Source organism: Caloenas nicobarica, chromosome 5 (genome assembly GCF_036013445.1).
Source record: "Caloenas nicobarica isolate bCalNic1 chromosome 5, bCalNic1.hap1, whole genome shotgun sequence".
Taxonomy (NCBI): domain Eukaryota; kingdom Metazoa; phylum Chordata; class Aves; order Columbiformes; family Columbidae; genus Caloenas; species Caloenas nicobarica.
In genome coordinates this window covers 34,760,147-34,775,391 of record NC_088249.1, presented here as the reverse complement: position 1 = coordinate 34,775,391, position 15,245 = coordinate 34,760,147, and the positions used below count along the sequence as shown (strand labels likewise).

Below are 15,245 nucleotides of genomic sequence, written 5' to 3'. Positions count from 1 at the left end.
ATTAGGCATTACTTATGCTTGCATTGGCACTTCAATACCCGAACGGCTTATTACAATGTCTCTTAGAGAATTTCTGTAATGACTCTTTCTTTTAATAAAATACCCTACCCAGATTGAATCGACACGAGAAAAAAACTCATGTACATGTTCATCTGTGTCTATTTGAGATTCTTTTATAGTTTATTCTTAGTGTAAGCACACAGATGGTTTGCTTTTGTTACTACAGGAGGATCTTCTGCCTCAGAATCCTGCTTACTGTGATTCTTGATTACCCTCTAATTCCTTGGCAAGGTTGCTGCCCCTTGTCTCTGTTTTGGGGTCCAGAGTTGCAGTCTGTGTTCCTGCTGGAACCACGAGGAGAGCAGTGCCTGCCTCCTGTACCACCACCTCCTTGTCATCCTACGGTGTGACACCTGAGTCCTCTGCTGACAAGTCACCTCTTCTGAGGCCGTTCCAGAGCACAGGCCTCCTGGACTTGGTGCAAACAGCACTTTCCTCCCTGTTTACCCGTTTTATTGCTGTCAGTGGTGTCCTTATTTTATCAACACATGAGGAAGTGCAAATATGGATGGTTAATTGTATTTCTAACACTGGAGAAGAAAAGGAGACTTACAGTAAAAACGAGCATGTTATTTTTCTTTTCCAGTAGAGCAGTCATCTGGATTCTTGATAGGTTAAAAGAAAAAGTTCTTCCCTCACATCAGGGATGTATTTTGGCTGAATGTTCTACAGTTTTACAGCTCATCTTGCCCTCAGGGTTATTTTGTTACTAGAGGATGCCCAGACCTAGAATTTTAAAATGTATTTTTATTCTTAAGGTCAAGAAAAAATTCAATATTTCTTCAGTTTGTGTAACTGAATCTGGTTCCCTTCAGTGGATCCTGGGCACTTGTGTGTCTCTTTGGATTTTGAGTCATCAGTCCTGATTAGATCAATCTATTCCCTGTTGGCCTTGCTGAGGAAATACAGAATGTGGATTAAGTTGAATTTCTGGCCTTTTTTTTTTTTTTTAATAAAAGGAAAAGGGTGAACAATAATATTAGGTTTTCATAGTGTTTTCTGTGCAGGCATTTGAAAGACAAATGATTGTGGCCTATCTCACTAAGCCAAATACCATTCTGGGCTTAATAGTTCTGTCTCGCAGAGACTGAACCTGGGAACAGCAGTGTCTCTTGCGGGGAGGATTTTGAGCAAAGAAAAGGGGACTCAGTTATTAGACATGTGAAAGAAAGCAGACTGGAGAATGGACATCACCAAAGCCCTGTAGTGGAGTTCTGTTATAAATGGGGGACTGTAGAAAAATGAGAGGAAATACAGGGACAGTCAAGAATAGTTTTTGTAAGTGAAATGTTTGATCAACAAAATCTCAGCTTTTGCCTCAGGGCTCTGTAGGTTTTAAGGAAAACAAAAACAAACCAAACCCCACCTCTCGCATTCAGTGATGACAGAAATGTCACCACGATCTTGACAGTGAAGTACCTTGCCTGCTCTGAGGTATCCCATGGGAACGTACCTCTTCCCTTTAGTAAGCTGGAATAAATCTGAATTTGGTTCTGTAAGTTCTTATTTTCTCAGTGAAATGCCTCACCCTGGTAACTAGATAGATATTTTTAGAATATTTTTATGTTTTTTTTGGTAGTATTTGATTTAAGAGTCCTACTGATTTTTTCAGTTTATAACTCATGGTGTTTCAGACGTGTATCAGGAGTCCCAAGCTCTGCTTTCTTCTTCCTAGCGAGTAGTGTCTGAGTCCATTCACAGGACTGGGAGGAGTGGAGAGAGCTGTTCATTTCAGAGTCAGCTGTGGAGGAAGGAAAAAAAGCTTTTTTCTAAATATAACATAAATTAATTGCACTGCACAGGACGTATTAAGCATACGTAATTTCTCTCTGAAGACATCTGTGTATAAAGAATCAAGAGCAAATAAGCCCAGCTGGTGACCTGGTGAATGGCTGCATGGTAAAACTATATAAGGAATTAAATTTTGTTTCTGATAACCTGGCACTTTGGAGAAAGGGAAGCACAGTCAACCTGAAGAAGAAATGATATCAGATCTTTCTTGGTTGTATAAAGCAAAAAATAAGTCACAAGACTGTTGGATAGACCAGAAAATAATTTCTGCTCTATGAAATAGCTGTTACTATGGTGTCTTTCAGCTGCAAACTCTATAATTTCAACTGCAACTGAGGATGAAAATTGATGCTAATGGGTAGGAATTATTTTTTTAATCAAGAGTGCAAGATAGCCTCAATTACCAAGGAAAATACAGTCTGTCTTCCAACTGCTAGTAATTACCACAGGCTTTTAAAATTGTGTTCCTCTGTTAAGTATCATTCACTTTAAATTGTGTGTATTTCTGCTTTTTTCCTCAAAAAATAAGCCAGGAGATATCAGCTAACTAGTAATTTAGTCAAGTTGTCCAGTTGGTTGTATACTGTTAGATAGTATAGATCTCACATATCCGCTATGCTACAGTATGGCACAGCAACTAATTTCTATTGTAAGTCTTGTCTTAATATCTTGAGTGAACAACTGGAAAAGTATTAGATAAAGAAAAAATAACTTTACATAAGCACGATGTTGTTGGGCCATGTCCATGTTGCGTTCTGGTCTGGTAGCATTTTGAACGAGTAGGAAGGGGAAGGCAGGAGGGAGCGAGGTCCAGAGTGGCAGGTGGGAGGTTGTGGTTCCTGCCCGCTGTGAATGCTGGGGCAGCTCACAGCCCAGGCCAAAGGCTGGACTTGCTCTAAAAGACACACATTTTTCTGCAGCCTCGCAAGTGTGAAACTGTCAGCCTCCTCCTGGATTTGACCTCAGCGTGTTGCGCAGAGGGGACAGGGGTCGTGCAGGTTTCTTCTGGAAGAACCTAGTAGGAACTGGGGCTGAAGCAAAGTTGAGCTGCATCTGCAATGTGAAAAGTCGCCTCTTAGTGACCACATCTCCTTAAGAGCACCAGTATGCCTGTGTATGAACAGCAGGTGTGTGTGTGAAGTCAGACAAAAAAAGAGCTTTCTGAAGAGGCGCAACTGGGCATCCGTAGCAAGGCTACCCACAGAAGTGGCTGCAGACTCTCTACAAAGAGCTACGGGCATTATTATTTAAAAACAAATCTTAAATGTACTTGTTCCCTGTGTCAAGACTGCTATTTACAATTAGATTCAGCACAGCAATCAGGAGAGCTCAAGTACATCGCTGTGTTGCTTGACATCACCTTGCATAAGTAGTGCTACTATTGCATCCCCTCCACCGTTTCATGACACATAGGTTCAAAATGGCCCTTTTCTGAGTTCTTTATAAAACAAAGGGACGAAAGCTATTCCTCTTGTACCATGAAGAACAGACAGATTGGCTGTTCAGAAAAATTACCTGCTTCACTTGTATCCCAGGCCTTGTAGTGTTTCAGTAACAATATCAGATTTGCTTTCTGGGGGTGACTGGCACAAAGCCTGGTGTAAGAGAGGCCAGATGGTTCACTAGATGTGATGATACTTGGTTGGCAAAGGAGATGTAGGATCCAGTACTTCTGCTAATGATTTAATGTACATCAATGAAATGGACACCAATATTTTTACGTCTTTGATATCTATTTCCTTTTTTTATTTTCATTTGCTTCCTTTATAGAAGAGGTAAAAGCACTGGACTCTCATGGGGGTCATGTAAAGTCCTTGGGTTTAAAGATTTTTTTAATTACATTTTTGCAATAAGTAAAACAACCTGATCTCTTAGGCACTGTGATTCTAAAAGATAATAACTTTGTAAAGATGTATATTCCTGTTATGGTTAGAACAGTAAATCTGGACCTTCTTTTTTCAGGTTTTTAATTTCCTAGCTTAGGTTTCAAAGGTAGTGCCATACATTTGTCATATTTTCCTGACGTGGCAACAATCCAAGGTCTTTAAGTTGCAGACGCAGTATCCTTTAAACTTTTTTCCTTCCAAGGAACTTGAAGAGTTTCAAGTTCTTTGAGGACATTGGTTTTAAAATAGAGGCAAGGAATTCAGACAAGTCAAGTGTACTTCAGCAAAGTAAGTGGGTTTGGTTATTTCCTTGATTGGCTGAAATGATCGTGGTGGTTGTTGAAGGACGTAGTTTATCGAAAGGGAGAAAATGATTGTTCCTAGCCAGAAATTCTGTCCATTTAATGGGACAATAAGTACAAAAAATGAAGTGGAAAAAAGAGGCAGTGGATATGAAGAACTAGAGAATTATTGGTGCAGCACTTTCTTTTCTCCCTTCAGACAGCTGTGTCTGAAAGAAATACAAGTGTGTATCCAAGACCTTTAATATGATGCAGTTACTTTAGAATCTGCCTACAGACAATAAGTTTATAAAATACTAAGGACAACAGTAAAAAAACATACAAATTGAATTATATTAATGATCATTTCACATAATGAGTTTGACATTACAAATACCATCGTATCACCCAAGTTATGCTTGCTGTAAGAACAACTTTAAATGTCTTCGTATACGTTTCCTAACTTTACTCCATCTTCACAACAGTCTTCACAACAAGTCGCAGTAGCTGCTCCCAGTGGGTTGCATAGGCAGGTGTTGGGCTTGGACTTGTCCTAGGCAACACCCCAACAAAAGTCAATAACTTAACCTGTACCTGCAAGGAAATCTTATGTTCCCTTTCTGGGACTAAGCTGCTATGAACTAGCTCCTTCCCTAAAATCTTTTCTGCCCTGTAACTATACACTTTCTCGGGAACAGAAACCACATAGACAAGTATCACATTCTAAATTGAAAGGCTTCCAATATAGTTTATATCTATGCTGAAACGCTCTGCAGGTAACTACTCTGTACTGGGCAAATTTGTGCTTGGGGTAGTTCACTTGGGCTCAGTTTGGTGACCAGAGCGCCACGCTGATAAATCTCTTACTAATTTTACTCCTAAATCGATACTTATTGTGTAAATAGGAACATGTGAATGAGGAGTGAGAAACATTGTCTTAAAATTAAGGAGATAACTTGTTTTCTGAAGGCAAAAAAAGATTCAGTGTACAGCAGACCTTGTTCCAGCGCTGTTCTCTTGCAGCAGACACTTCATCTTGGATAGAAGACGTTCGGTTGCCCATGTGCACAAACTGAAAATGAAGTAACTATGTTAAAACAACAAAATAACTTAGCGCCCACTCTTTTTCACTGGAGTGCAATTGTTATTTTATCACTGAATTCTGAAGTCCGTAGCTAGAATGTTGAAAAGGTTGAATTTGGTTTCAGGAAATTTACTTCTCCCCTCCGCCTCCATAAAGGCATTTCTGGCAGTCTGATGACTATACTTTTTTAAACTAAAACATACGATAATTACAAGAATTGGGCCCTGCTTAGAGCAGGGGTTTGGACCACATGATCTCCAGAGGTTCCTTCCAGCCTCAACCATTCTGTGACTCTGTGGTAAAGTTACAGGTTTCTTGAAGCTGTGTAAGCCAACATGTTCCCTCTGGAGATGAATAAGTAAACAACACACATTTTGACATAAGAAGGGTATTTGCTAGCTACAGATCATGGATTGTCAAATACATTTCCAGTGAACCACCTTTTGAGTGAGGTTTGTCTTTTAACAGAACAAGTTCCGCAGAAAACGTCGTCTTTAAAATACCTCAGAAACTAATAAAAAAGAGAGATTTTGAGGGTTGAGAATGTAAATCACCCTGGTGTTTCAACAAGAGAAGTTTTTCCCATTCATCATGGTGACAGAACCTGTGACGTTTTCAGTTGTTTTCAGTGGAAGGTTTCAATGGCTAAAGCCCAGTTTCCAACCTTTTTCATTGGTTCCCGGCTTGCATTTCCCTGCAGAGGGCTGGCAGCTCCCTTCTGGCACGGCTGCACGAGCGCAGGGGGGTACAAAGGATGGGGGGATCCTGGGAACCCTGCTCGGGGTGGGAGGGAAGTCAGCGAGCAGAGGAAGGCAAGCCGTGAGGCGGAGGAGGATTTAGCTCGAGCGTGGGCTTTGTTTTGATTCAATTATGCGCTGATTAATGTTAACAAAAATGTAAGATGAATGTCATACTCAGCTAATGGATTGGGTTCCCTGAGTTAATTGACAAAGAGCAATATATCCTCTTTTTGGATGACGGCATGACGGATGCTTTTATTTTTGATAACAGTCTCTGGTTTCCATGGGGCTTGTCCTTCTGCTTGTTCTTTAACATTATTTGAATCATTGCTAAGAGCTATTATTTCAAAACCATCTCAGCTGTTGATGCCTGCGTCAACACTGTATGTCTGGCAGTGAAATTTGAGGAGGATAAAACTTGGAAGAGGAGCGAAAGTATTTTCTGCTTTGAATTAGGCTAATGCACTCGATAACATTAATGCTCTGAGACTGTTACTCCTTGCAGGTACAGTGAACTTGAAACATTATAAAGGCTTGAAGGATGTTGTCTGGGCAGTGCGCTGTGTTGGATCGTTCTTGTATTTACTTTCTCAGTGTACTTCTGTGCAGCTTCATGTACTGTGTGGCTGCTTACCTGTGATATTTGTCAATTAAAAAAAAATGTAGGGGATGACTGGAAACAACCTGGATACAGCGGAATTAGTACACAGTACGTAGAGATTTTATTGAATATTGATAATTATGATAATGTCAGAGGATAAAACTGACTCTGGTGTTGTTTGGCAGGCTTTATACATGTGTGTTTCTTACATTAAAAAAAAAAAAAAGAGCTGCTTCTCATGCAGTGGTTACCTTTAATATGTCCTGTTCCTCTTTTTTACATGGAGAAATTTTCAAAGGCACAGACAAGCTGGGTACTTACCTCCTGCTCCTTCAGTCTGTGTACTGACAAGGTTGCCAACTGATGTCAAGTGCAGTAAGGGTTTTATGTAGACATAGTTCATTCTCTGAGAAGACCAGAGATACGCTTTTCGTCTTTAAATAAAAAACACTTCATCTTTTTCTTTTAGTGGTGGAATTCTGTGCAACTGATATGGGATATGCTTTGTCACATGTGATTTTTTTATAAGCGACATTCATGTCCAGGCATTAATGACTTAGAGAAAGAGCAAGAGGCTGTTTTCCAGTTGCTTGTTCACTCTAACTTTCTCTGGATGCCTCCCAGGTAATTTATGAAGTTTGAGTCCAAGGTCGTGTAGCCCTAGACCAGTTGTCTAGCAGAAACACCTCAAAAACTTACCTGTGGTAGAAAATGACAATTTTGTGCACTGTGGGGATGTGCAACAGCCTCGTACAGTCATAAGCACAGAATACTGGTGTTAAACTAGTGTATTTCAAGGGTTCAGCAGTGAATGACTAATACGTAAGGAACAGAAAAGTGCCTCTAGATGTGAAAAGATTTGGAGTGAATTGCTATAATGCGTGTTGAATTACCTTGTTGCCTGGAACGTTGTTATCCTCCTCCATGGAGAGGAGTTGCTGGGGAAAGATGAGGGGCAATGAAATGGGAAATGCACGCAGTTTTGTTCTGAAACTTCTTAACATTTAACGCTGTGCAAAGTTTCTGGTGTAATATTTTCTCTGAGTGGGTGGCTTTGAGATGCGTGAAGGGAAATATTTGATTTAAAAGCATGAGCAGAAAGAACTACCAGTCTATACTAAAGCTGATCTGGTTCATCAGAGCAGCTTATTAACTTACAATTTACAATTGCAAGTAGAAAAAGAATGTTTCCCTGAGGGATATTCACTCACTAATTTTCCAGTGTCCCAAGTGGACACCTGTGTCTGTTTACCCTTTTTCCCCCTTTCAGGCTCTGACTTTATTTTGTCTGTCTAGAGAGTTCTTCCTCATCTTAGAACCAATATCTTTTTCACGCTTTATTATTTCCATCTCCATTTAGGATCAGTCAGCATCAGAGGTAATTTAATTTCCTTGTGACTCTCTGATGTATAAATGACAATATGACATAATTTGTAGAAGTAATTAAACAGTTGAGAATCTGGAGTCTTGAATGAAGCTCCTCTGTAGGACCATGAAGAAGAGATCAGGAGCTCTCTAGCAGCTTCTGAAGTATTAATTAAAAACCCTCTGATTTCTTTATTTTTCCATTCTTCATTTATGTTAATTCTAACGGAGATGAAACTTGCTTTGGAAGTAAGGTTATAAAATCAATGCAATTCAAACGAAATGAAAGATTTAAATTCTAAATAAATAAGTAAATAAACCCACAACCGACAAAACCCTCCAGCTTCCCCCCTGCTCCAGAGCATTGTAATAATATATTATTGCTATGTGAGAAATACTTCTTTAATAGATGGAGAGTTAGAGAGATTTTTGAAACCAAGTGGTTTGATGACTGAATTTCTCCTAGCAACATAGGAAGCTTTAAATACAACTGACTGACTACTGCCTGTGGAATACATTGTCAAGCCCAAAGCACCTGCCAAAACCAGGTAATGATTCCATTCTTTAAAACACATCACATAGTAAATACGTAGCTCAATATTTTGTCAGCTACCAGAAAGCAATTTGCGCAAGACATGACAAAATATACAGAAAATTAAATTCCAAATGACATTCAAGTACGGCAAACTTAAATAGTATGTATGTGAGGTAGATTTTAAAGTTAATACTGCATGTTTCTATTGAAGTGGTGCACTGTTTTATCAAGAACATGACTTTCTGGTATTCCCTGGTACTTGCCCCTTGGTATACACATTGGCCATGTGAACAAGAATGTGATCTTGCTGACATTTTGTGTGGGCAACCATAGGAATACTCCACTTGGCAAATAAAAGCTTGGAGTTTTTCATTGGTTAGAGAAAAAATCAAGCCAAAGAGTGGCAGTGTCAACAGAGAGAAGTGTGGGGGACTGCAGCTGCTTTTTCATATCTCAATCAGCAGCTTAAGATGCTGCTTTCTCTCATTGTGTATGTTTGTAGGTACTCTACAAAATCACTAACAAATCTGACTGCCTCATAAATTGATTAGACTTCAAGTCAAAAGAGCTGCTGTATGTAGCAACGATATATAGTATCAACAACATGCTGTTGTTGATATAGTCTACAGTAAGAAAATGACATTTCTTGGAGGTGGGAAGCTAAGCTCCACTGTGCATGCTGTCCAGCTGCAGCAGAGTAAATGGAGTTGTCTCATCAAGCAATATAATATTTTTATGCTGGTAGCTATGCTCTGGTTGATCTGGTGGTACTGCTCAGTGTGTCTCCAGGAGAAATAAAATAGAGGAGGATCATATTTTATCAAGATGATACTAGCCTTTACCAAGTAGTTACTGCTAGTGCTAAACAAGTAGCTCACACACAGACTATGCACTGAGCACAGCTGCATAATTTGGCTACTACTGAGAATGTTACTGACTCACTAATACCTGTCATTCAAGGCAATTTTCGCTTGGTGCACAGTGAACTGGATAACAAAGAATTATTGCAGTATTTCTTCAAGACGAAAATTTGAACACAGCTTAATCAGTCTCATGCACTGAGCTATTACATTTTATTTTTGCCTTGGATTTGCTGTCTGGTAAGATGATTTAATGACTGTTGCTTAGTGTCTTATGGAGAGAGTTATTTAATAAACTACATTAGAATTGATTAGCTGGGGGACAGTATCATCAAGAGGTATGTGTTCCACTTGAGATTTTTCTCCATTAAAAACACTGTCAATAATTACTAGGGGGAGTTGTATAAAGTATGTTTGCTTTCATTTCTTTGTCAAATCATTTCATGAAAGGATGAATGCTTTCTGAAAATAACTCTGATGCCTTGTAAGTTTACAAAGAATGCTTGTGAAATCCTCAAGAAAACCTTGCATGTTTTTTGTGCTGGCTTTGTGAAGTTTATGTGACAAACATTTAGCTGAAAAGATAGGCAGCTTTCAGTTTCAATTGGACAACTCACTTATAAATAAATAATCTGTGCATATCTTTAAAAAAATGTGTGCTTCTAACCTACTCGGGTCGCCTTGCACATTTGCCTGCTGCCTGCCAGTTCTAACGCAGAAAGCTTGTATTTCCCGCTGCCGTCAGTGAGTCTTCAAACGCTCTGTCTGGGGACGGCACTGAGAAGCTCAAGCGGTGGGTGCTGGAGCTGGAGCCAAAGTGGTGCCTGTGCAGGGGGTGGGAAGCCGGGACCAGGTGAGGTGATGTCGAATGTGTGTGTCCCGCGCAGCTGAGCAAGCAGGGACCCTCCTGCCCCTGGAGCTCTGCACCGGGACATCTGCATCCGCCTGGGTACCGCATAAAGTGTCTGCCACAGTGTCTGATCAGCCTAAGAGTTTGCTGCCACTTGTGTGTCCCCTGCCCTGGGACAGTAAAGCCGGAGTCAAGAAGGCAGGGAGCAGAGAAACCAGAACAGGCTGTCTGCTTCTCACCGCCCTCTCCATCTTCAACGTCACTCCCCTCTGCCCAAATAGACAGGTGGCGAAAGGGACACCTCAGTCTGAGCAGACCAAGGCAGATCAGGACGGAGCTATCGCTGAGACAAGGTGCGGTGCAGATCCACAGGTGGCGGGTCCGTGGAGCTGAGTGCACGCCGGGTGGTTTGCAGCGAGTGGTTAAGTACAGATGAGCCATTTCCACTGCCAGCCACCCTGGGCTGCCCTGTATTTGTCGGTCCTGTGTGTGTGAAATGCACTTTGAACAAGCAAGCAATTCTGTGGTTATACAGTGGGTGTCTGCATTTCCTTCACCTATAGTAATGTCTTTAACTGTGGGTGTTTTATGATGTTCAAGATGAGACTTCAGTATTAAATTCATCTTCATTTTTGCACAGCTCTAGTAAGCTTTTTTTTTTAATTGGTAGCACTTTTTTAAAAAAATAAGCAAATATCTTACTAAAGACAGGTTTTTAAAGGAGAGATCAATTCGATATTATGAGTTTTCAGGCATCTTGGTATGCATTAGAAGGGGCTCAGAGCTGCAGGCGGTAACAAAAGATTGCTTCATTTGCTCCTGTGCTTTTGCTGCATGAGTTAGAATCATAGGGAAATTTGTGATGAAAAATTTGTTTCTATGGTCTGATATTTCTTCCTGAGATCTGCACACACTAAGATACAATGATAAGGGATAGTGTCTGAGCTAATGCTGGTTTCTCTCTGTACTTCTGCTCCACTGCCACTCATTCACCCTATTTGGAACTAATATGTAGGGCTTGAAAATCCAAGAGTGTTTGCATTCTCTGTATACTTTTGTGAAGTTATGTTCATCAAGTCTTTTTTTTTCTTTTTGCCTGTCCCATTTGTTTAATTACATGTTATTATGTATATATAGAATCTCTTGTAAAAAATAAAGACTAATTTCTTCTGGATGTGGCTTCACGCAGGCCTGTCTGTGCCATTGAAGTGGCCAGTGGAAAGAAAAGCAAGCTGCTGTGATCCACTTTCGCACAAACAGATTAAAATGATATTGTTTTTGTTTATGGTTATGTTTACTTACAGTGTATTTTTATCTTTAAAATAATTATGCGCTAGTTATTAAAATATGAGCACTTCAGCAAATTTATGTATTTATATATTTATATACTCAGGACGGCTCATTTAATGCAAGAGTCAACATAAGCATCTAAAACCATGGTTTGGATATCCTACTTAGGTATTTGTCTCTGAAATTCCCTAATTCATTCTTTACTAGACACTGAGGGGAGATAGCTGGGGAGTAATTGTTTTCAGTCATCTAATTTATAAAGCCACTAGCCATTACACAGACTTTTTAGTTTGGGCAGTGTGATGGCTCAAATCAGTGACTCCTGGCAAACTCCAAACAAGTATTTTTATTTACAGTACAAATGAACATTCAAATCTGTTAAGATTATTGTTGTTGGGTTTGAGGGGTGGTGGGTTGATTTCCCCCCCCCCCCCCCCTTCTTTTTCTTTTTTCTTTGTTTATCCTTCCTGTTTCTGCTGACAGGTAACATAATGGTGCTGTGGTCAACTTGCAGAACATCGGTACTTAAATCTGTAACAAATCGGTTCATCAAGAATTTGGCCTGCTCGGGGATCTGTGCCAGCCTGGTCTGTGTGCCTTTTGACATTGCTCTTAGTGCCAGTCCACACTGCTGCTGGTGGATCTATACCATGCTCTTCTGCAGAATTGCCAAGTTTCTGCACAAAGTTTTCTGCTCAGTGACCATCCTTAGTTTTCCAGCCATTGCTCTTGACAGGTAAGAGATGCAATTTGCCGGGATCCTTGATTTTTCTTTCTTCTTTCTGCCTTTCAAACCCTTTTCTTCCTTTCATATTAGTCTTGTAAATGCTATTTAGTGTTGCCTTATGCCATTACATGGACTGCTCTTGTTCCAGTGCTTTGCTCACAGTGTACAGCTTCTTTCCCAGATGTACTGGAATAAATATTCTTCTCTGTAACACTGAAAACCTTTATTTTTCAGTTTACTGTGATATCTCTGGACATTTATAAAGGACTTTGAATCTATAGTTTTGTCTTCAGGGAAGTTTTTATCCTTTTTTTCTTCTTGTTAATAATGCTTGTTCAGTAAAGGAACTTGAAGCCAGACAACTTTGGACCATAGACAAGGTGCATATTTTTAATTGTGGAAGTTGAAAGCTGTTGCCTGTTAGAAGAATTTACCAATGTTTGAGGTAGACTGTCCATCAATTTCAAATTCCAAATGTAGATTTGTTTGAAAAAAAGCCCAAACAGTATTAATACCACCAGAATTAATCCGGAGAGGTTTTGTATGTAGAAGATCAGTCTAAAACAAAAGTGGCCCTTTGGACTGTCTCAGTTTTTGGATTTCAGTCATTTGTACTGATTATTATTAACAGTCACTGATCCCACTAAATGCACAGTTCTATCATCTTGAGGGTGCTTGTAAGTTAGATATATTTAAGGAAGGGTGGGTATTAGTTTAATACAGTTTACTTTACTAAAACAGTGGATTTATACATGTTGGATAAAATGATTGTTAATCTGTTATTGTGTCTCACCACAGAATATGTTAGCTCCACAAAACCAAACTGTGTACCTAATAAAGTGATATATCTCTTACTTTAATGTTAATATCTTGAAAAATGCAGTATTGCTATCTGTAATGCACACCAGTGTTGCCCCTGGGACAGCATATCATTTGCCCTTGACCAGTAAAGCTTGTGATCTTCCTCACAAAAAGCACAACCACTGCTTACAATGGTAAGTGTAAAAGGATAGGTCCCTCATGAAAAGTCTGTGAGCTTAAAAGCTCACAGTAGTAAGCAAACAGTGAATCAGTGCCTGAAATTTGAAGTGCATGTAAGAGATTTTCTTTTTGTTTGGTTGGTTTTTTTTTTAAAATGCACAGAGACTGTTCATTGTTGACTACTCTTTTGCTCAGGGCCTTGCTAAACAGAGCAAAACAAAACACCATTGTACTTCCAGCAGATGGGTACATGTAATTTGTGACCAACAGCTTTTTCCAAATATTCAGAGGAAAAAAATCTACCATAAAGCAGCTTTTCAAATTAACTATGGTCTGGCCTTTCAGCACGGCATATCTATGCCTCCATCGTGTTTTCTGAAATTTTGCGCTGTGTGCAATATACTGTCCAGTGTACAAGTAAGTGAATGATCAAATCTTCAAAGTAATGTTCATGCACATCAGCCAAAATCATATAGTCGCAAGTATTGAAAGAATTGTTCACCACCAATAATGTGATCCTGAAGTTTGAATATTTTTTTTTTTTCTACAGACAGACCTGAAAAGGCAGACACTTGGGGTTTTTTTTCTTTCATTAGCAGGTAGTCAATTGGCAACACCATTAGGGATTTGGGGCATTATACTCAGACAGCTCCTGAGAGGCTTCTCGTAAGTGCTATGCTTACTATAGACTTCACCCTCTGCATTGTATCAATTTTTGGTTGTTTGTTTGCTTTTTTGACAGGTACTACTCTGTTTTATACCCTCTGGAAAGAAAAATATCTGATGCAAAGTCCCGAGACCTGGTTATCTATATCTGGGCCCATGCAATAGTGGCCAGCATTCCAGTCTTTGCTGTGACCAATGTGTCTGATATTTACGCCATGTCCACCTGTTCTGAAACTTGGAGTTACTCACTTGGCCACCTGATATATGTCATCATCTACAACATCACCACTGTGATTGTACCAGTGGCTGTGGTATTTCTCTTCATGATTCTCATTCGCAGGGCACTGAGTGCCAGCCAGAAGAAAAAAGTCATCATAGCTGCCTTAAGGACCCCTCAGAATACAATTTCTATCCCTTATGCCTCCCAGCGAGAAGCTGAGCTTCATGCCATGCTGCTTTCCATGGTTATGATATTTATTTTCTGCAGTGTCCCCTATGTGACTTTGGTGATTTATCGCACCATACTCAATATTTCAGATATTTCAGTCTTCTTGCTCCTCACTGCCATTTGGTTGCCCAAGGTCTCTTTGCTGGCCAATCCTTTGTTATTTTTAACTGTTAATAAATCTGTACGGAAGTGCTTAGTGGGGACAATAGTACAGCTGCACCGAAGGTATAGTAGGAGAAACATGGTCAGCTCGGGTGGCGTTGCAGATGCTCATCTGGAGCCCCATGTCCGTTCGGGGAGCCAGCTTCTGGAGATGTTTCATATCGGGCAACAACAAATCTTCAAGCCAACGGAAGATGAGGAGAATGAGACCAAATCCATTGGCTCTGGTGACTTTCAGCAGAAAGAAATTCCTAGCACCACTGTAGACGTGGGAGAGACTTCGGTTCACAAGTTTATACCACAGACGACTGCAGACTCTGCAGCTCAGGTGGCGCCAGCTGTGCCCACAGAAACCGAGATGGTAAATGACAAGTATTCCATGCAGTTTGGTTTTGGACCCTTTGAGCTGCCTCCACAGTGGCTCTCTGAAAACCGAAACAGTAAGAAGCGACTCCTGCCTCCTTTGGGGAATACCCCTGAAGAGCTAATCCAGACAAAACAGCCTAAGTGTAAAGCAGACAGAAAAATCAGCAGAAACAATAAAGTCAGTATCTTTCCCAAGGTGGATTCTTAGTAAGAGCAGGAGCTTTAAGTGACAGAGGAAGGTCACCTTCTATTATATGTGTGATCCCATGGATCTTTGGTATGCTGAAATTTGTTAGAGGCTGATTTCTTTGGTGCCAAATGTAATTTAAACAAACAAACAAAAGGGAAATGTATATATATATACAAGTGTTCCTTATTAATTTGTTTTCATCAAAATAATGTATCAAAAGATGGCGATTCGTAGTTTTATCTGTGAAATCCCTACAGTGATATCTGCCTGATTAAAAAAAGTACACATGGCTTTGGGAACACTTTGGGTGGCTGAAGGATGGAAATACAGTAGCCAGGTTGCTGGGAAAACTCCCATTGTGT

At 40.0% G+C, this 15,245-nt stretch overlaps 1 protein-coding gene across 1 annotated transcript in view; it reads left to right on the top strand.

Annotated features, from left to right (window-relative positions):
* Positions 1-15,031, top strand: part of GPR176 (G protein-coupled receptor 176) — a 39,573-nt gene extending 24,542 nt beyond the window's left edge. The window contains exons 2-3 of the mRNA XM_065636414.1: positions 11,827-12,079; positions 13,794-15,031. Coding sequence (XP_065492486.1) covers positions 11,827-12,079; positions 13,794-14,901 — 1,361 coding nt within the window. The 3' untranslated portion in view covers positions 14,902-15,031. The remainder of the gene's footprint in view (positions 1-11,826; positions 12,080-13,793) is intronic.
* The last annotated feature ends 214 nt before the right edge of the window (positions 15,032-15,245 follow it).